Below are 23,984 nucleotides of genomic sequence, written 5' to 3' on the forward strand. Positions count from 1 at the left end.
AGAATGCTAACACATTTAGCGCAGTACCAATGTACTATCAATCAAGACAAAAAAAAATAGTGAATATATGTTGTAGCCTATACAATACAACAAACGATTATTTGATTAAAGAATGACATTTGCAGAAATACATTTTGACAAGAAACTAAAATAGAAAATAACCTTTTCTCTCTACTGCTGTTTTCCACTGCACTTTAAGTTTTGACAACTATGATGCAATGACGCCCTCTGCTGTATACCACATGGCAGCACATCCCCTTCACCTCAGAACGGAAACTGCTTAGACTTACAAGTCTTACTTTTTTTTCTTCAAGATTGTTCATTTTATTTATTTATATATTTTTAAAGTCAGGTACATAAAGAAGTTGACTGGTCTAATTTAAATCCAAAATGTAGGACTGATTAGCCCAAACTAATTGCTAATTGGTCAGACTAGTTCTTAAAACGCTGTCTAATGGTGCGTTCAAGTCATCTCGTATAGATCGTATTTACGAGTTGAACGCACTTGAACGCCACCACAATGTCGTAAATACCAGTGGGGAGCTCGGGATTTTCTCTAAGCTCCGATCTGTACGAGTTGGGGGCGTGTCAGTGATTAACATGGCGGAATACACAATACGTAAAGGTATTTAGCTGTGATATTGTCAGGCTTTTCTATTTACAGCGCAGTTAGCTAATCGCCAACACAGAATATGATAGTATTATAATATAACAATGCAACATGTAATGATGTGTTGCCAGTGGCTTCATAAATTAATTAAAAACATAAAAATACAAAGTATACCTGATGCACATTTCTTTGTTCTTCATTTTCTAGAACAAGAGTTTAAGAACCTTACTGTATTTTTGTGTAATTAATTAAGAGAAAGTACTTCGCCATTTTGCTCCGACGAAAGTGACTTGAACGCACATGCCGTTATAAGCACGACTTCCCACCTCGTACGTACGAACTTCCCAGGAGGACTTGAACGCATAGCAGCAATGTTTATGCAACTGGTCCCAGGTCAGTGCAGAATGGATCAGGAAGCTGTGTTGAATGGGCAGTCCCAGCAAACACATTTACGTTGTGGCAACGTCTGTGGCACGTTGCATTTCTTCTATGGCAACGTCGCTGTTTACGTGCTCGCAACATTGTAACAACGTAGAATTGTAAGACGCGACAGGGCTGTAGCAACGTTGTTGCGCGACATTCAGCAACTGAGAGACGACGTTCTGACAATATTTTTATATGGTGTATTTTGTTAGATAATTATATACTTTTTATCGTTTATTGTTTATCTATATTATTATTTAATGGGGCTATCAACACCTGCAAGTGTAGCCTACACTTTGAAGAGTAAAAATGACAGAAGGTTTCGTTAATTCAACTTTATTAAAACTGCATGTAATCAAATTGCATTTCAAAAGTAATACATACATACATTTGTGGAAAAAACAAATAAATAAATAAACGAATATACACATTTATTTTAAGTATAATAAATAAAATCTATTTCTAATCAGTATAAATAAAAGTATAAAAAAGCAAAGGCAGATCAGAACATTTAATGAACAAATCCGGGTCTGTATGGCAGACAGTAGCCGAGCAGGTGTCACCGGGGAAACATCCACAAATCCAGTGGAGCAAAGAAACGAATGAGACTAAATAGCGAAAAAAAAATGAAAAATCAAACGAAAAACTAAACAGTGCGAGCGATGCTACATTAATCACATTAGAAATTAAAGTTGTAGGTTGTGTTTGATAGCTGAGGTAACTGTTAGGCTAAACGCAATACTCACGTATCCTTGCTCGATGATGAATGAGAACACAATGAGCCCAGCAACAGGTGGTTGGAATTTAAAAGGCTGATTTTCGCGCTTCAGGGCAGTGACGAGTACAGTATGTAGTCCAGTGGTTGTCCAGACACCCTAGGCACAACCTTAAGCAATGGCCCTGAACGATGGTTTAATGTCAACATTGTGACAACGCTGTAACAACCTTCCCACCCAACGTAGTTATAGCAACCTTTTGGCCATGTTGTTAAAACGTTGTTAAAAGGTTGGCTACGTTGTGCCAACGTTCTGTGTTTGCTGGGGTGTTTCAGCAAAACAGTATTTCATTAGTCTGACAAATAAATGTACACATTTAGGCAGGGGTCTCAATTTTTTTTTTTTTTTTTGTCAGCCAAACAAACCCCTTAGACATAAAATATTTACTTGAAGTACCCCCTGCGATTTTAAGTTCACATTTCAATAATTTAACAAGACATTTACATTTTCATGGCTCTCGGATGTCAGTTAATGGTCACATTGTGCAAGTAAACCAAAATTATGCTGTGGTTATTTTGTCATATAGCCTATGTTATTTGAACTCTGATATGATATGATATGATATTTTATTTCATATTAAAAATGTCTTCATATTGCTACTACTTCTTCATATAGACATGCACAAAGACACACAGAACAAACCTGAAGGAAATACACTGAACAAAATTATAAACGCAACACTTTTGTTTTTGCCCCCATTTTTCATGAGCTGAACTCAAAGATCTAAGACTTGTTCTATGTATGCAAAAGGCCTATTTCTCTCAAATATTGTTCACAAATCTGTCTAAATCTGTGTTAGTGAGCACTTCTCCTTTGCCGAGATAATCCATTTACCTCACAGGTGTGGCATATCAGGATGCTGATTAGACAGCATGATTATTGCACAGGTGTTCCTTAGGCTGGCCACAATAAAAGGACACTCTAAAATGTGCAGTTTTATCACACAGCACTATGCCACAGATGTCGCAAGTTTTGAGGGAGCGTGCAATTGGCATGCTGACTGCAGGAATGTCCACCAGAGCTGTTGCCCGTGAATTGAATGTTAATTTCTCTACCATAAGCCGTCTCCAAAGGCGTTTCAGAGAATTTGGCAGTACATCCAACCGGCCTCACAACCGCAGACCACGTGTAACCACACCAGCCCAGGACCTCCACATCCAGCATCTTCACCTCCATGATCATCTTCTCGACCTGACTGCAGTTCGGCGTCATAACCGACTTGAGTGGGCAAATGCCAACATTCGATTGCGTCTGGCACTTTGGAGAGGTGTTCTCTTCACGAATGAATCCCGGTTTTCACTGTACAGGGCAGATGGCAGACAGCGTGTATGGCATCGTGTGGGTGAGTGGTTTACGTTGTGGATCGAGTGGCCCATGGTGGCGGTGGGGTTATGGTATGGGCAGGCATATGTTATGGACAATGAACACAGGTGCATTTTATTGATGGCATTTTTAATGCACAGAGATACTGTAACGAGATCCTGAGGCCCATTGTTGTGCCATTCATCCACGACCATCACCTCATGTTGCAGCATGATAATGCATGGCCCCATGTTGCAAGGATCTGTACACAATTCCTGGAAGCTGAAAACATCCCAGTTCTTGCATGGCCAGCATACTCACTGGACATGTCGCCCACTGAGCATGTTTGGGATGCTCTGGATCGGCGTATATGACAGCGTGTTCCAGGTCCTGCCAATATCCAGCAACTTCGCACAGCCATTAAAGAGGAGTGGACCAACATTCCACAGGCCACAATCAACAACCTGATCAAATCTATATGAAGGAGATGTGTTGCACTGCGTGAGGCAAATGGTGGTAGCACCAGATACTGACTGGTTATCGGACACCCCCGGGGCCCCCGAACACCCCCCAATACAGTAAAACTGCACATTTTAGAGTGGCCTTTTATTGTGGCCAGCCCAAAGAACACCTGTGCAATCATGCTGTCTAATCAGCATCTTGATATGCCCCACCTATGAGGTGGATGGATTATCTCAGCAAAGGTGAAGTGCTCACTAACACAGATTTAGACAGATTTGTGAACAATATTTGAGATAAATAGGCCTTCCGTGTACATAGAAAAAGTCTTAGATCTTTGAGTTCAGCTCATGAAAAATGGGGACAAAAACAAAAGTGTTGCATTTAGATCCGTAAACTGTAAATTTCCATCACCACAAAGGAATGCCCACCACTCCATTCATTCGATTGGACAATGGAAAAAAAGGCGAAAGACGTTGGGTGCTTTTCTGCTCAGATTTGATTTTTTTTTTTTTCAACTTCAGGCACTCAGATCGCTCCTACAAAACGCGAGGCGCAGCAGGCGGCTAAAATGTGAGGCGCCTGGGGTGCATAAACAATTTAAAAAAGGCGCCTCTCACTGCAAAAAAATGTCTGATAGGATTCTGCCTTAGGATGCCATCTGAGACAGGGCCTAATTCACCCTTCACCAGGAGTTTGATTGACAGGTGATCTGACCAATCATAATCCGCCGAATCCGCCATTTTGTCCGACAAAGTAGTCAGGAGAGTTAGTAGATTAAAGTCGGTGGACTTGAACATTGTGTACACATTGTGTATTGACGTCTTTCCGCGGTTGAAACAACATTCCTTCTGATGTTCATTCATGTTTATTTGATGCTATTAATGAACTTGAAGGAAGAAGTGATCAGTTCACGAGCACCTTTAACTGGGGCGCTACAGTGATCTGTCACGACACCTTAAAGAGCCACAAAATGGTATTTATAATTTTTATACAGAAAAGACAAAATTTGAAAGTTGAGACTTTGTTTCATATTAAAAATAACCTGCTCTGTCCTGTCCTGTCTGTTGGCGCGTTGTCTGTGTCCTCTCTGCTCCGTATTTATGTAATTTTCACTGCGTGCACATAATGGCCCTGTCCCAAATGGCACACTTCAGATGCACTTTCTTGTGGTCTTACAATGGCTGCCGCGTACACGTGTCCATTAAGTCCATGAAACTGTAGGTTGTCCAATTTGTCTTTTTAGGTTTCAGAAGGGTGCTCTCGAGCGCACCTTTTGCGGTTGATATGTGCCCTCGATATGCACTTTTGGCAAGTCCGCACTGAAGCGAGCTCTGCAGCAGACTTCAACCCGACAGTTAAAGCGGCGTTACGTCACGAAAGTGCGGACTCGTAGGAAGACCGCGAGTGCTTAGGGTGATATTTGGGATAGGGCCAATGGCATGAGAGCACCATTGCTTGTCGAATTTTACAACAGTAGCTAAAGAGGGAGGGTATTTGCGAACTGTCAATTAGAAAAGAAGAATTTCGAGCAGCCATATTGTGATTCCCATCCACCAGAGGGCATCACTAACCAAAATAACCCGGTTTAGGAGATAGTGATAGCTGCAGGTCATAATGGGTGTGCCGAAAGGTTGGGCCATGTCAAAAGGTAGACAATGCTACAACAGAATTCGCCTTTGGCTAAGCCACACCCTAGAATGTAGATTGACCAATCACAGTGCAGCCAAGAACGAGCTCCCACAGAGGTCCGACACTTTTTCACAGCACTCCATTGACTTTAACGCAGGCGTCTCATATTTTTGGTCTCGGCAGGCTATTACCGTCGTAGTTTTATCAAAAATATGGTTAAACGTTGTGCCTGGGGCATTTGTAACACAGATACACGTTTCCCAGAGAGGTTGGAGGGGGGTGTCCGTTTTTTTCCCTTCCCAAAACCGAAGTCAAATCCTGACAAGTGTCGTCTTTGGATTAAACTGTGTGGACGTCCTCACAGTCAGCTAAACTCCTCAAGGATCAACAAGCACACTTTTGTGTGCTCTAAGGTAAATTTAGTGTGAAGTTTAGTGTGTAACTTACTGTGAAGTTATACTAGTTAAACAGTTTTATGCTGTTTGTTTTAGCTAACTTTGTTATTCAAGATACTTTGTTATAAATTTAGTGTGAAAAAATTTTGTTTTAGCTAACTTTGTTATTCAAGATACTTTGTTATAAATTTAGTGTGAAATTTAGTGTGTAACTTACTGTGAAGTTATACTAGTTAAACAGTTTTATGCTGTTTGTTTTAGCTAACTTTGTTATTCAAGATACTTTGTTATTCAAGATACAAACACCTAACGTTAAGATACAAACACCTAACGTTAACGTTAGGTGTTTGTATCTTGAATAACAAAGTTAGCTAACATCCAGCCGCTAGTCAAAACATACAATCCTGACTGCAATAGTTTAGCTTGCTTGCTAGCACCTTGATTCTTCATTAATTAGGGTAGAGAACCGAAATCATAACCTAAAACAGCATAAAACTGTTACCACCCCCATGCTTCACAGTAGGCATGGTGTTCTTGGGATGGTACTCATCATTCTTCTTCCTCCAAATACGTTTAGTGGAATTATGACCAAAAAGTTCTATTTTGGTCTCATCTGACCACATGACTTTCTCCCATGACTCCTCTGGATCATCCAAATGGTCATTGGCAAACTTAAGACGGGCCTTGAGATGTGCTGGTTTAAGCAGGGGAACCTTCCGTGCCATGCATGATTTCAAACCATGACGTCTTAGTGTATTACCAACAGTAACCTTGGAAACGGTGGTCCCAGCTCTTTTCAGGTCATTGACCAGCTCCTCCCGTGTAGTTCTGGGCTGATTTCTCACCTTTCTTAGGATCATTGAGACCCCACGAGGTGAGATCTTGCATGGAGCCCCAGTCCGAGGGAGATTGACAGTCATGTTTAGCTTCTTCCATTTTCTAATGATTGCTCCAACACTGGACCTTTTTTCACCAAGCTGCTTGGCAATTTCCCCGTAGCCCTTTCCAGCCTTGTGGAGGTGTACAATTTTGTCTCTAGTGTCTTTGGACAGCTCTTTGGTCTTGGCCATGTTAGTAGTTGGATTCTTACTGATTGTATGGGGTGGACAGGTGTCTTTATGCAGCTAACGACCTCAAACAGGTGCATCTAATTTAGGATAATAAATGGAGTGGAGGTGGACATTTTAAAGGCAGACTAACAGGTCTTTGAGGGTCAGAATTCTAGCTGATAGACAGGTGTTCAAATACTTATTTGCATCTGTATCATACAAATAAATAGTTAAAAAATCATATATTGTGATTTCTGGATTTATTTATTTTTTAGATTATGTCTCTCACTGTGGACATGCACCTACGATGACAATTTCAGACCCCTCCATGATTTCCAAGTGGGAGAACTTGCAAAATAGCAGGGTGTTCAAATACTTATTTTCCTCACTGTATAGTGGTGTTCTAAAACAGAATCTTCCCGTTTGTCCATCATAGAGAAAAGAAGGGTGTGTGTTGCAAAGTGTTGATTTGGGAGAAAGGAGAAAAAGAGAGTGTTTCAGCAACAGTTACTGAGTTGGAGTTTTGATATCATCTTCTGAGAGAGAAACATCCTGCAGCAGTACAGTATTAACTATAGTAGAATTTTTCTACTTAATGAGTACAGCTGGAGCCATATGCCCTGCAATGAAGTTGATGAAGTTTCAACTACCTGAGCAGTCTGCCTTTAAACAGTGCACAGGCAAGGTTTTCTTTGGCCAGACTGCTGCTTTTGGACAGAATGGTAGGTTAACTGTGCACCTATCATCCTCCATTGATAGACTGACCACAGCCTTCCAGAAGATGAATTTTGGGAAAGGAAGTGAAAGATTTGGAGCTGCATCACCGTCGTACTTTAAATCCCAGACGTACACCGCAACTGTTGAGCAAACCCCTTCTCATGCTTTTGAGGGTGCTAAGACTGGAGCAAACAGCTTTAGGCAGCCAACTAAAAACCTGTTTATTCCAGCTTATCAGAGAGAGGAGCCTATGGAAGTAAAGGCTTTGTATTCTCCTCCTCTTGAATTATCATCTCTTGTCTGTATCTCTGCCGATCATGATCCGCTCTCACAAGCGCTCTGCTTCTGACGTCTTCTGCAGAATTTTACACCACAGTCCTGAGCTTAAATAGAGTTAAGGGAATTTTTAAAAAGTAGAGTTCATTCTAATTCATTAAAGCTCTATTTGTGTTCATTTGAAGGGAATGGATACAGCTGATATTTTGAAGATGGAACCACCCTATAAGAGACCTAGATGCTTCTTGGCCCCCACTGCAACTCCTCTGTGTTATTGTTTATTATAAGAATGTGCATATTATTAATTTTATGAATTCAAGTTCATTTAATTATGACAGTCTCTGTTTTTATGACCAAAATATATAGAATATATTCTGAATAAATGTTGTAAATGGAAAAAAATATTCAGCAAAATTGAAATATATTTTCTTAAACCTTAAAATTCCAAAATATATAATGTACTTCAAGAGTAAATTTTATTTTCAGTCTTTACATTTGGGGTGAATGCAAAATTTTTTTTTTTTTTTTTTTTATGTTTTTTGAAAATATAAATGCTTTTTTATTTTACGTAGAAAATGTATAAAAAAAATGGAGAAACAAATTTGCATAAGGAGATATTTCAAGTTTATTTGTGCAGCAAATTTCACAATACATTTTGTTTCAAAGCCAGAGATAAGTGTATCAAAGTAATGTCCATATGACAGTAGTATACATCTACAATATAGTGCATGAGCTATGCTTTGAAAGGGCAACAAAGTTTACACTCTTTCACCAGGGACATATACTGCATGTTAATAGCTTACTAAATTATTTTTGCAGGTCAAATTTAGATTTTACCATTACATTCTATAATAAATGACACGCATACTGTTATAAAGGCCTATTCAATCAGGCTTTGTTGGTACCATGACACTGTTCTTAAACTTTCTCTGTCAGCTCAGCCTTTTGATCCTTATTTTATGGAGCGCATGCACATGAAAGTGTGATGTTAGTAAACAGCCAATCACATGCCTTTTCACTTCTCATGGGAGAATAAGCAAGATATTTTCTCTTTTGCCAAATATTAAGAGATTAAAGAATATGACGTACATAAATGCATTTCTTGCTATATCACTGCAAATATTATTAATATATATATTATATTCTTGCTATATCACTACAAGTATATATTATATATATATATATATAAAAAAAAAACTCGGATATAACCTACGTCACAAAAGACGACTGCAACTTCCATTTGTGCCCAATTTAATTAATATAATTAATAAAATAAAATGTGCTGTGAATGATTGCATTACATATTATTGACTGGATGCATCAACTTGCATATAAATGGGTTAATGTACAATTTACCCTGAAAATGATTCTGCTTGATTCATGAATGGAATGAGGCAAAAAATGAATATATTTTGTAACACCTAATCTGTATGTGAATGAACACACACTTAGTTAAGTTAAAACTATTGCCACTCACTCACTGCATTTATGTATCTCACAAAATAAATAAAGCCCTTTATGATCCCATAAAGATCAAGTAGCCACTAAACAATATATAATTTAATGTTACATTTTCTGGGAAATGTATTACAGTGTTTTAAAATTGCCATGCAATTCTCTAGACTATTGAACCGAACTGAATCAACACTGAACTGGCTTGAGCTAAATAATGACACTATTGGCTTGTTAGAGCTTCTTTAGAGCAGAATTTGAATTATTGTGAATCTGCTTTGAAACAATCTGTATTGTATAAAGCACTATATAAATAAAGGCGACTTGACTTGTATGTATATTTAATATTGTAAACTGTAGTCTACTGTAGAGAATGGTGTTTTGCGTAGTGCTTGCATCAGACTTGGCCTGAGGATTAGGTATAGGAGTGAATGGTTTTACTAAGTGGGCCTCAAGTACCACTTTGAAATTTTTGAAACCGTTATGTCCTGCTCCTAGACCACTAGGGGGCAGTATAAGATGCTGTAAAATTTCAGATGTATAAATTTGACAGTGAACTGGGTGTAGAAGTAAATTTTAATAAGACACATACCCCAATTACATCAGCTTGATATTACACTGCTTCAGCCGATGTCCCTTAACTCTCAACATGAGTCACTATATCCGATTTACATTTATCAAAAATAACGTTACTGCCTGATTGTAGCTGCCTGAAGCATAAATATACTACCAGGCCCTAATATAGGCTTTCTCCTCCACTCCTCTTAGCCAGTTTGATCTGCCCAATAATAATAATAATACTAATAACAAGAGTGGAAGATACATTTACAGTCCTCTGTTTTGGGTCATCAACTTGTGGGAAAAAAAAATATAGTTTCAAAGGGTTAGTTCACCCAAAAATGAAAATTCTGTCAGTAATTACCCTCATGTTGTTCCAACCCCGTAAAACCTTCGTTCATCTTCGGAACACAAATTAAGATATTTTTGATTAAATCTGAGTGCTGTCTCACTCCTCCAAAGGCTTCTAAGACACTATAACTTGCTGGCCCAGAAAATGTATTAAAGACATCGTTAATATAGTCCAAGTGACTCCAGTGGCTCAATCTTAAGTTTATAAAGCGACGAGAATACATTTTGTGCGCAAAAACAAACAAAAATAACGACTTTATTCCACTTTTCATTTCCTTCTCTCTGGGCCTCGAGTCTTTTCACGTAGTGTTTAAGCGTAGCGCGTCTGTGTTGCACGTCACCACGTAGGCTCACTATTGGCCGACGCTGGTCATGTGTGTGATACGTGGTGACGTGCACAGACGCGCTACACTTAAACACTACGTGAAAAGACTGGAGGCCCAGAGAGAAGGAAAGGTCTTACGGGGTTAGAACCATAGATATATACACTAGATGTCGCCTTGGGGTTCTAAACATGCGTCAAAAGCGCCGCCATCTTTGAACAGGGGATTTGTCATAGGAATTAGCTGTAACGCTGCTATCTCCGCCTGTACTTCGAATTCATGGATGATGCCGGACTTTTGTGCTGCTTATGGATGTTCACACGAACGAAATCTAAACCAGACAGCATGGGATTACAATTACTCTGTGGATGGTAGTAGTCAAGTTGTTTTTATAAGTTAAGTGTACATTTCTCTGCTTGGAGGAAGATTCTCGCACAGAAAATTAACTGTGAATGTGCTGTACTCTTTAGATATTATTTGAAATAACCCTTGTGTTTAAAATGTACAATATGCAGGAGTTGATCCTCAATACCCACTTTTGGCTGTGTTGTGCTGTGTTGTTCCTAACTTTTGATTTTTTTACCGATTGTACTCAAACCTTTTAATGGAAAAAAACAGCGTGACGCTTGTAACCTGTAAGTACAGTCCTAATAGTTTGCTTGTCCTCTCCCTGTCAATCTTCAAACAGTACATCCATGATTATTATACATAGAATTCCACAAATCTTATGTATGTGTGCGTTTTGCACAAGGACAGTGGGCTCAAGGGCTTGTTTCTTCCTTGCAAACTGGGGATGGAGGTGTGGAAGGACACTGGAATTTGAGAAAATGTCAACTGTTTAAAGCCTTTCTTTAAAGTGAATTTCGTTTTGTATAAATTGTATCTTAATTTTAATCAATTTTATTCATCAACAAATTGCCTGTTAATATAATCATGGAGGCGCCCGCGCGGTCACTTGCACTGCAAGTTAACTGGAGCGCATCTCATCCTAACTTAACGAAACTCAGTGTATGCCTCACACAGACATGAGAAATTCATCAAATACACAAAGCTTGATATGTCTTTAAACGAAATAATTCAAAACAAAAGAAAAAGGCTACTCTGACTATGTAATCCATTATGTGAATTTCTCTCTATAGGCGCGTTCACTACGGAGATGGCGATCGTCAACTTCATCTCTGCAGCCGAGTTGACACTGTCAGAAGTTTACTAATAAAAATCAATGCACGCGTCACCAGATTTACAAATGCACTTCTTGCTTGTTGCACGCACACATATTATGTTGAAATAACATTATTATTAATAAAACATCTTTTAGAATATTTGATTGAATGCTGAATGTTGCGCTTGTTCAATTTAATAAAATTAAAACTTTAATTGTGATCATTAAAATAATTGAATATTAAATATTTAGTGGCCAAGTTTTGCTCATTTATATATATATTATATAGCGATAGTTCATTCTAAGTTTACTCAAGTGGAAGAATGTGACTAATAAACTTAGGCCTACTAGCACTATGCATTATTTTTTGAAAAAGAAGTAATTATCTTAATATCAAAACCTTAAATTTTCTCTGGACTCAACGATAAATACATGTCTGAACATTGGAACGAACCATAAAAACTAGAAAATCGCATTCATGACGATTTATGGTGATTTTATTTCCGTTAGACCTTTGCCTACTACATTGACGCTGATGCATTAAAGAGGAGGGGCTCCCCTGTTCCAAGATGGCGGCTCTATTGACGCATTCGTTCCAATGAACTGCCGTAGCCCAGGCAACATTTAGTGTATATATCTATGGGTTGGAACAACATGAGTAATTACTGACAGAATTGTCATTTTTGGGTGAACTAACCCTTTAACTATTTTTGTCCGTACAATTTAAGTCAATGGGGTTCAAAACTGAAACTCACTGATTTTTATAACAAATATAACAATAACAACAAAACCTTATTTTATGTTCCACAAAATACTGGCTCGGCAGTGTTATTTTAGCATTTAACCTTTAATATATAGATAGATATAGATATATCATTTTTGTTTAGCTTTCATTTATTTCTATTTCAGTTTTAGTTTTATCATTTTAGTTTTCATTAACTAATCTTCATTTAAATTTCATTTATCATTTAGTGTCATTTAGTAATGGCATTTAGTTTTGGAGGGAGTATGATGAAAAAGTTTTTGGGTGAACTATACATTTAAGTCCACCTTAAAAACAATGACTGCACCGAGGGGAATGAGGGATGAATAATTTGAAGTTCAGCTGCAGCACTGACCCATCTTTAACTCTTTTCTTTTTCTAGTCACAGAGTGATACATGAGGGCATGACCTCAGATGTTTATCAGACCCAATAGTGAAGCTGCCCACCTCTCCGTGTCAGGTCTAATTTAGTTCTTCTGCAACCTGTATCACAGTTCAAATCAATGGGCCGTTGAGCCATTGTCCCAGGAGACCTGCCGCACACTAAAGCACAAACACAGGCCAAAGTTACATTCTTTTACAGTTTAATAACCAAAAATATTCATAAATCAAACAAGTGTGAAATGTAAGAAAAACAGTTGTGTGGACAGCAATTCATATTACAATAAAAAAATGGTGTGCCTTCCATCATCATACAGGTAGCAAGCTCTGCACAAGTGAGAGATGCATCCATGATCATGACTACAACATATACATAACAATATGCAACAATATGCATAACATTAAGTAAGATTTCCTCGTGAGGTCAGTCACTCTTTTCACTGATACAGCTCCCAATATTTAAGATGCAAAAGATGACAAATACAAAAAACAGTAGTGTATTCAGTGAGAATGTTGCACAATCAGATGTAATGCAGCCTCATGAATATATTAAATATTCTAATCATATATGTGTGTGGGTGTTAAGCCAGAGGTATTTACAATAAAATCAATGGAATTCTCTCACAACGGAATGAAACGGCATCATTTTTTAAAAACAAACTGTTTATATTTTCCATAAGATTAAATTTAACATTGTATAGAATAAGTATGTGCTCTATGTACACTGTACATGTTCACATGAGATTTCTTTTTTTTTAGATACTGTGGTATCTTCTTATGATATATGTTCCCAATATGTATGGTATCCAAAGCAAATGAAGTATATCTGTGATTAGCCAATCAAACACCTGCTCTGGTGACTTGATACTTTTAAAAACATCAACAAAAAAAACTACTTAACCTCACAAAGGCTCTGCTTTGGCTGAATATGATTATGCTACAAGATCATATTTTGATACATGATGACCTGTCAATAACAGAACACTTATAAAGGGACCATGACACTTTTGAAATATGCAATAAAATATAAATAACTCTGACCGATATGATTTTTAGAGATGTAACGTGGATATTACCCTATCCTGTTATCGCCCAACGAATCAAACCAATGCAAACCTTCCTTTAGAAGTCTTTCATGTACTCATCTCATATCGCGTAAAATATCATAGCTGCACAAGTATGATAAAATAATGTACATATATTACAGCATAATGAAGAAACATAATAACAACAGCATGATGTAGAAAAAAGGCATTACAGCAACAATGGTGTTAATTTCTAATATCGACTGAATGAAGAGAATCTAATGTGAATATCCTAAATGGTATGTGGCGATCTCTGATCTCAACTGTTCCCTTATTTTGATTCTGTTTCTCTTTATATGCAAATCTGTACACTTCTCGTTCTGTGTTTAAAACACTGAAAAGGATCTTGGGATTTAGAAAACTAGATCAAAATACCAAAACTGCTTTCTCCGACTTCTCAAGCTGCACTTTGTACTCAGTATGGGGTTTAAGAGTGTGCCACTAACAAACACACACGCACAAACACACACACATACGTTTTATCGGGACATTCCATAGAGACAATGATTTTTATACTGTCCAGACTGTATTCTGTCCTCTAACCTACCCATCATAGAAAATGAGATGCATTTTCACATTTTCAAAAAATATCACTTAGTATGATTTATAAGCTGTCCCCACAAGGACAAGGATTTTGGATATTGTTCCCATAATGTAGGGTTTACCAGGACCACACACACACACACACACACACACACACACACACAACACATGCTTTCTCTTTTCATATAAAACAAACCCAGAGATTCACAGGGAGTTACACACACACACACACACACACACACACACACACACACGTACACACAACTGACGGAAAAGGAGAGAAAAAAATGACCAGATAGGAACAGATACCCTGGAAACCAGACATGCTGTAGTTTTTAAAAACAAACGGATGCACTGAAGCGATCGAAAGAGTTGGTTTAAAACTCTGCTTTTGAATTCGCTTCTGGTTCTGCATCTAACAGCACAAACACACGCACACAAAAACAAACATTTTATCTCACCATCAAAGAAAATGCTCTGGGTATACTGCAAAAAAAAATAGATTTTCTTAAATCAATATTTTTGTTTTACACCATCCTTTGAACATTCTAAATTTACTTGGGAAGCAAAACAGTCCAATCTATTTTGGAAAATTGTTTTTCATTGTTTAATGCATAAACCATGCTATATTTGGCTACATTTACACTTAAAAAAACTGCCAATGGCGTAAGAACCATGACATTTATTCCAGATACATTCTCTGAAAGCAAGCCTTAATTTCTTATACAATTTTGCTTTTCAAATAAAGTTATTTTGTAAGAATGTTCAGATATTTTTACTAAAAAAAACAGTGACAAAAATACTGTTTATGAAAATGATTTTGCAGTGCACACAAGGGAGGAAATGTTAGAAAAATCATTAAATGGGTAAAAATAATATCCCAAGACTGCACTTTAAAAGGTCTCTCAAAACTGAATATTCATGTTTCATCCTGATTAACTTGATATTTCCCAGGTATTTGTGGTGCATTGAAAGATGGAATTTGGGATGTAAATTTAAATCGTGGTTAATCTGGTATTTTTGCCTCGCCAGTAGAATTTATTTCTATTAAATGGACAGTGACCTAGAATCCAGCTGTTATTGTGGAGATGAATCACTGTGCAAAAATAGAAATACTATAAATAAAGCATTGTGTAAGCCATGAGGAAAAACCCCACAATAACGATTATTTACAAAGATCTTTTTTAATCTTTTGCTAAAGCCTTCCTTTACTCAGCAGGGGAACAGCTATAGAAATCTCAGTTTGTCTGGTTAACTTCCTCCGCTGAGTAATGGGATGCGTTTCTAAATTCAAAAACTAGAAAGAATGATTCAGAGTTCTGAATATGCATTAGACCTTGTTATGATGTTCTTTCTCTGAGCTTGAAGCAAGTTGGGAATAAGGGCACCGTATAATGAAGGATTGTGTTACTCCCTTGTAGGTATAATTACCATATTCGCATGCAATATTGCTGATATGCTCTAACTGTGGGCAGGTGAATTAAATATAAATAGAAAACATACTCGCTCACAATGGGCTGATAATGTCAAAGTGATCTCCACTCTCAGCATGCGGCCTGATTTCCATCTCTTGTCTTCCTTCCCAATTGTGGTCCTTCTATCCATAGCTTCCTCTCGCTTATCTTTTCTCCTCATACTTTCCATTGTATTTGCCTGTCTAATATAGACACATTTGCTAGATTTAATGTGATTCGATCAGTACTGTTTGATCAAATCTCAAAATCTCTTTTCTGCTACAGGACTGTAGTTGTTCTGACCTGTTCTGTCAAAAAAATCAGCATGCTTAGTGAATACAACTAAATCTAATCAAGAACCGCGGCGCGGTCACCATTGATTTCATTGTTAAAACAGTAATAATAATGCTTGATTTTAAAATAGATAGAAGGAAAAACACACACATACACACATACACAGTACAATCCTTGTCTGGTTCTCTCTCCAGCACTCTTTTTCCCTAGAGACACTTTACTGCACTCCGGCTATTCTTAGACGACAGACCATTTCTACAGAGAAAATATGGCTGTGCACATTACAGTTATGTTTTAATTGACTCTCTCTTAATAATTCTTTATCATTACCACTCTGTTTCTTCTCTTTGATGTATTAAATATTGTAGTTTTAAATCCGGCTGTTAATAAGCCACCAAAGTAACTATCTAGATGTAATAATTATTTGCAAATTGCCGTTCAAAAGTTTGGGATCAGTAAGATTTTTTATATATTTTTTTTTTTAAAGAAGTCTTTTATTCTCACCAAGACTGCATTAATTTGATTTAAAAAAAAAAAAAACACAGTAAAAACAGTAATATTGGAAATATCCTTACAATTTAAAATAACCGTTTTCTATTTGAATATGTTTTAAAGTGTAATTTATTCCTGTGATGGCAAAACTGAATTTTTAGGAGCCAAAACTTCAGTCTTCAGTGTCACATGATCCTTCAGAAATCCCAATATGCTAATTTGCAGCTCAATAAACATTTCTTATTATTATCAATGTTGGAAGCAGTTGTGCTGCTTAATATTTTTGTGGAAATCATGATTAAAAAAATTCAGGATTTTTAGATGAATATAAAGTTCAAATGAGCAGCATTTATTTGAAATAGAAATATGTAACATTTTATATGTTTCTACTGTCTCTTTTGGTCAATTTATAGCTAAAGTTCACCCAAAAATTAAAATTCTGTCATCATTTACTCACCCCCAAGTTGAACAAAACAACAAAATTTTTTAAAGAATATGGGTAACCAAACAGTTGATGTTTGACATTGACTTCCATGGAATAGAGAGAGAGTAAATGATGACAGAATTTCAATTTTGGGTGAACTATCCCTTTAATGCATCTTTGCTGAATAAAAGAGAATAAATAAATAAAAAATCTTTTTATATAGCTACATATACTATATAGCTATATTTACTATATATAGTATAGTAAATGCATACCAGAAGGCATAAAGGAAGACCACAGTTGAGTATTCAGCTGTATGTCAGTAAGTGTGATATTCTCTGCTCTGGTCAGCAGAAGCTCAGATCTGTCTGACTCTGGAAACACTACAACAAGAGCACTGAAGGCTTGTACTGCAGGATGGTCACCATGGAGATGATTGACAGCAGGAGGCATTTCAAAGCTTTACAGCAACCACACAAGCTCCGGCTCGACCCAAACACAACGGCGCCACCTGGAACAAAAACACAAATCCCAATTAGAGAGAATGGATTTGACTTCACAAACGGTTTCTTTGGCGGTGCATTTATGGGATTGATGTTCTCTCTGTCAACACACACTGCTTTTTTTGCTCCCTCTCCCGTTCACATACACTTATATGTAAACATACATCGTCACCCACACACATCCCGAGGCTTGTTTTTTTACAAACGAAACAATATGAACTCTCAGCATGTGGCCGAAGGAAATGTCACCTAAAAACATAATGAGAAATGAAGCCCAGGAGAAATCAGGCGGTTGCTATAGCGCGAGGTAATAACAGACGCTGTGATGCAGAGAAGAGCTGTGCTTCTGTCAAAATGATGGAGGCCCTGCATTTACATAATGAACAAACAACACCGTAAACAAACAGCGGCAGGAGGAACGAGGCAGAATCAAACCGTAACAGAAAACGGAGCTGTTTCTTGTACGTGCGACATGAAGGGAGCAGAAGTTGGATGAATAATGTAAATGTGCAGATATTAGAAGAAAGTCAGGCAGATGGACAAACACAAAGTGTTTACCTGCGTCCACTCATTGGTTTGAGGATCGTAGGCTTCCACTGTGTTCAGGTACACCTGCCCATCATAACCACCGACAGCATAAAGACGGTCCCCGAGAAGGCACACGCCAACAGCGTCTCTGCTGAGGCTCATGGGAGCTACTGCTGTCCACATGTCCGTCTTCGGGTCGTACCTGAAAGAAGTCGTAACATAGTAATTATATAGACAGGAAAAATCAGCCATGTTGATTCATAAATATATTCTCTAGATTTATATTTCGCTAGACCTGGCCATCTCTATAATACCTCATGTCAAGTCAAGTCAAGTCTAGTCACATTTATTTATAGCGCTTTTTACAATACAGATTGTTTCAAAGCAGCTTTACAGAGATAACAGGAAAATAATGCAAAAAAAGTTATAGCGTCACAGTCCAGCTTAAAGGGATAGTTCACCCAAAAATGAAAATTCTGTCAATAATTACTCACCCTCATGTTGTTCCAACCCCGTAAGACCTTTGTTCATCTTCGGAACACAAATTAAGATATTTTTGATTAAATCTGAGAGTTGTCTCACTCCTCCATAGGCTTCTAAGGGACTGAAACTTGCTGGCCCAGAAAATGTATTAAAGACATTGTTAATATAGTCCAAGTGACTCCAGTGGCTCAATCTTAAGTTTATAAAGCGACGAGAATTTGTTTTTGCGCACAAAAAGTATTCTCGTCGCTTTATAAACTTAAGATTGAGCCACTGGAGTCACTTGGACTATATTAACAATGTCTTTAATACATTTTCTGGGCCAGCAAGTTTCAGGCCCTTAGAAGCCTATGGAGGAGTGAGACAACTCTCAGATTTAATAAAAAATATCTTAATTTGTGTTCCGAAGATGAACAAAGGTCTTACGGGGTTGGAACAACATGAGGGTGAGTAATTACTGACAGAATTTTCATTTTTGGGTGAACTAACCCTTTAAGTTCAGTGAGGTTTCATTTTTGTTTTAAAAAAGTTATCAATTTAGTTCATTTATATAGATGATAGATAGATAGATAGATAGATAGATAGATAGATAGATAGATAGATAGATAGATAGATAGATAGATAGATAGATAGATAGATAGATAGATAGATAGATAGATAGATAGATAGATAGATAGATAGATAGATAGATAGATAGATAGATAGATAGATAGATAGATAGATAGATAGATAGATAGATAGATAGATAGATAGATAGATAGATAGATAGATAGATAGATAGATAGATAGATAGATAGATAGATATTATTGTTGAATATTAAATGAAATGTTACATTTAATGTCCCCAACTAAGCAAGCAAGCCAATGGCAACAAAGGTGGAAAAAGGCGACAGTGGCAAGGAACCAAAACTCCATCAGGTTATGGAGTTATGGAGCTCATGTCATATAATTTCCTTTTGTCTCTTTTGTCAACAATATAGTCATCAATAAAGTACCCATAGTAGACTTGCACACAAATACATTAATATTTCAAATCTTAAATTTAAATATAACAAATCAATCGTAGCTGTGAAGGCATCTTCAAATTGAATTTTACAACTAAACCCTGATGTGCCATCATTTCCACCACCCCGAATCATTTTGACAATTTTGATCATTTTCACCCCGACCTAATAAAGTATACAAATTTGTTTATTTACCACTTTATTAATCCTACAAGGGGCAATAACAATAGGGCTTAAAACACACATAACAGACTTATCTCAGACATATCCAAACACATAACTATATTAAAACAAATGAACCATATTAAAATATGAATAAATCACAATACATGCTTACAACATGCTTTAAAATAAATTATAAAAAGTTGTTGTACTCGTTTAGGAGAAAACAGCGTTGGTGAAAAGTGCTTGAAACGAAGCATGAGAAATGTGATGCGTGAAGAAAAAAAAATCAATTTGGGAATATTTTTATTGTGCGTTATTTATGTACAGTCTGTAATGTTCTCACATTATTAATAATATGTGAAAATATTTTTAATTGTATTTAGGATACATAAAATGCTAGTTATGAAATAAGAAAAAAATTGCCATTTTATTTTAAAAATGTCATTTTTACCAATTTATTTATTTATTTTATTTTATTTTTAAATAAAATAAATTCTGTCATTTCCACAACAGAATTCTATTTAATACAAGAGTTCATCTAGCAAAAGTTCACAGTCCACAAGAAAGACCCATACAGCATGTAATATATGGGGTGAGTTTTTCTCAGAAGGATATACTACCATTCAAAATTTTTAAATTAAATTATTACATTTATTCAGTAAAATTCTGTTAAAATTATTAACACACCTGCCCCGCCCCAAATCTACGTAGTTCATCTTACATTGCATAATTGATTGGTGACGAACATGAAGCAGGGCAACAACTCACTGCGTGATGTAGCCAACAGAATGGCTGTTGAAGCCTAAAACTTTAAATGTAATAATTCGTTCATGATGTTGAATTAAAAAAATAAATTCTAAAGCTACTTTTTGCAATGTATATTTGATGCTTTTTTCATTTAACACAATAATGACTTTAAATTATCTTTTGGGGGTAATTTCAGAGCCAAATTTGATGTGTGATTAGATTAATTAATCACCACATTGTGTAAAAATATATTACAAAATGTTTATTTCAAATAAATGCTGTTATTTTGAACTTTCTATACATCAAAGAATCCTGGAAAAGGTCATCGGTATTCAAAGGCATCACGGTTTCCACAAAAATATTAAGCACATTGAGCACCAATCAGCATATTAGAAATGAGAATCATTTTTGAAGGATCATGTGACACTGAGACTGGAGTAATGATGCTGAAAATTTGCCAGCTCTGCCATCACAGGAATAAATTACATTTCAAAATATATTAAAAAGATATTTATTTTAAATTGTATTAATATTTCACAATTGTACTGTTACTACAATTTTGTACTGTTATTACTGTATTTGACTAAATAAATACAGCCTTAGTGAGCATAAGAAACTTCCTTCAAAAACATAAGAAATCTGTAATGAGAAAAACTGTGCAGCTAAACAGGCGAGAAAGATATGCAGGAAGGAAACGTGTCTGTTCAGTCTCCTTTCTGTCAGAAGTCCCGTCGAGCAAACTTTGACTGACAGAGACTGAGAGCAGTCAGGGTGCAAGAAGTGTTCAGCAGACAGACAGCTCTTTTAAACAAAGATGCAACAGGGGCAGAGAGAGCACGAGTCAGCCACACTAAAGACCAAATAAGTCAACATAGTGTTTCCAAGACATGGCCAAGAGGAAATCACACTCAGAGGCCACTAACCACCCAGAAAAATCATCCTGGCAGGCTTAAAACTACATAAAAAGCAGCTCATAAAATCTAAATGTTGTGGAGCATGGTGTTCCTTCTCCTGGAAAAGAGCTTTTATCTGTTCCTTTATTTGGAAACTCACTAGGATAAAACAACCCTTTCTTCACAAGTTCATGCATAAATCACAAGTGGGATTTTACCTACACTCCTGTTCAAATGGATTCTCTCAATTTTTCATTAATACCCAAGCTCCCGTGTCATGTGGTGCTCAGAAAGTGTGATGAAGGAATAAATGGCACTTCACACACAGGCTTCACTCATCATGAACTTGCTGCTGTCCAAATCAATAGACTCAAACACATAACACGCTGGCACATTTCAGAAGTGCAACTTAAGCAACGTGATCAATTACTAGAATGTGTCAAAGACTAGTCTGATGCTAATAAAAACTCTATATGAGAACAATACAATAATAATACATAGTAAATGATGTTCCATCTCTTACGTAACCAATGAGGTTCATTCTCACGTGTCACGGCAGCACATCTGAGCATCCGTTAACCAAATTTACTCAAGGTTCTCACGCGTCAAGTAAGTACGGTTGAGCTTGCATTTACAATATTTGAATATGCAATGCATCGATTTTGATGGCGTAATTATGACATCCAAACTCAAAAGTAGGACCCAGGCAACATAAGATTTGTTCATATCTATGCAAGTGGTACAGTACATCTCCATATTATTCATTAGAAGGTGTGACCTAATGCTTTGATTTTTGTCTTTCTAGCTCAAAACAGTGAGAATGACACTTTTACGGACATTTTAATGGTCTCTAAATGATACACACAAAAAAATAACTCTACAGAGATCATGTGGCAATGAATTTCAGAATATTTAATCAGACTTTGCACATTCCCTGACTTTCAACTACGAAACAATTACAAAGGAAATATCTCATACCCTTCAGTAACCTGCACTACCCTAAGTTTGTACTGTGCTCATCGAGTCAGTTTCTCTTTAGGGACTCATCTGTAGCACTTTGATGTAAACACATTTGTTCTGGGATTGCTATATTGTCTTCTTCATCTTCGCCTTGGGCTTTGAGACCTAACCATAGCATATGACTGTTTGTAGTGACATATACTGGTATTTGCCACCTACACAAGAATGAGAAACTTCTTGTCTTTCTTTGGAGGTCTGCAAAAATCATAAATATTGAGTTTAAGACTAGCAGAGTTTCTCAACTGGTGGGTTGTGAGACAAAAATAGGTCTCAAGTCTGTGACTAAACCCATTTAAATTTTTAATAGGGAGAAGAAAACGCCATGAACTCCATCTCAGTTGTTGAACTCCATCTCATAGGGCTGCACAATTAGCAATTTTTCTGATAAAAATGATGATTTAAAAATTTCTAAATAATTTTTAAATCATTGTTAGTATTAAAGCTACAATATGTCATTTCTTTCGCCGCTAGGGGTCGCTAACCTCTTACAATAACCAAGCCGTAGGTTGATGACGCATAAGCGGAATTATGGACCTTGTCGTCATGCTGATGGATCTAATAATGTTTATGGATGAGTGAATGCATTGATGTTTTTAACATGACTGTGGTTTGAAGCAGGTCGCGATTGCTAATGAGAGACCGATATCAGCGTCACATGCGAGTCCCGCGGATATAAAAGAATAAGGACATTTCATTCTACCGAACTACCCACAAGTGCTGAATTAATACTCACACAGGTCAGTTTATTAGACGAATGAAACTTGTGCGCTAACGCAGCACTTTTTCACATGGTCTACACTATCACACTAAACTGCATTTGAGTGTGTTGAAAGTTATAATGTTATTCTATGTGTTAGTTTATTTGCTATATGAGACTAGCAGTAAGCTAGATCAACATTAGAATAACATACTGATCATATTCTAACATATCACCATGTTGAGCTATATAACATTGATTAGTTTTAAGTACATTTGCTCACCTGTCTAATAAAGTACATGCAAGAGTGGCGTCAAGTCCAAGTTAGTCGCGGACGTGGAGCTCTCAGCATATCGAAAACGCCATGCTGATATTGATCCTCGTTTTATTTCTCCTTTTGTCCCAAAGTCTGCTTGCCATGGACCATAATATTTGAACGAAACAACAACAGCGTGAGCTGTTTCTTTTTTGCCTGTGGCCATGGTTACGTTCACAGTACAAGCAGAAACCAGGGATAACGTGGATATTATGTCATTGACAGGTGACAAGTGAACAGGGACAGGCACTTTTTAAAAATGGTTAATTTCTCTGAATTTACAAATTCTTGGAAACATTTAGGATAATGGAAGTACACAATTGAAAGAAATATATAACACCGTGCAAGTGGTTTTTGTATATTTTGATACAAAATTATTACATATTGTACCTTTAAAGCTTCTTTGCTTTTTTACCTTTCGACACAGTCTGACAGTCGAGATGCTAAGCTTGAGGCTGGGGCATCGTGTCCACCGATCGCATACAGAAAGCCATTCCACGTCGCTACGCCAACACCGCCTCTGCGTTTGGACATGGGAGCGCAGCTGCTCCATTTGTTGGTATGAGGATCGAAACACTCCACTGATTTCAGACATGAACTTCCATCCCGGCCACCCACAGCATACAGCCTTAAAAAGAGAGACAGATAATGAGAATTGTAGATTAAACAGACAGACAACAATGGCATACATGGAGTCTGTTCAATTA

The 23,984-nt window shown here is 36.9% G+C and overlaps 1 protein-coding gene across 2 annotated transcripts in view; it reads right to left on the reverse strand.

Annotated features, from left to right (window-relative positions):
• Positions 1-12,823: 12,823 nt before the first annotated feature.
• Positions 12,824-23,984, reverse strand: part of klhl5 (kelch-like family member 5) — a 79,026-nt gene continuing 67,865 nt past the window's right edge. For both annotated transcript variants that reach the window (XM_081362238.1, XM_081362237.1), the window contains exons 9-11: positions 23,693-23,905; positions 17,983-18,154; positions 12,824-17,432 (exon numbers count right to left, since the gene is read on the reverse strand). In XM_081362238.1, the coding sequence (XP_081218364.1) occupies positions 17,376-17,432; positions 17,983-18,154; positions 23,693-23,905 (442 nt within the window). In that variant the 3' untranslated portion in view covers positions 12,824-17,375. The remainder of the gene's footprint in view (positions 17,433-17,982; positions 18,155-23,692; positions 23,906-23,984) is intronic.

The sequence above is a fragment of the Scardinius erythrophthalmus genome (assembly GCF_964197995.2).
Source record: "Scardinius erythrophthalmus genome assembly, chromosome: 3".
Taxonomy (NCBI): Eukaryota; Metazoa; Chordata; class Actinopteri; order Cypriniformes; family Leuciscidae; genus Scardinius; species Scardinius erythrophthalmus.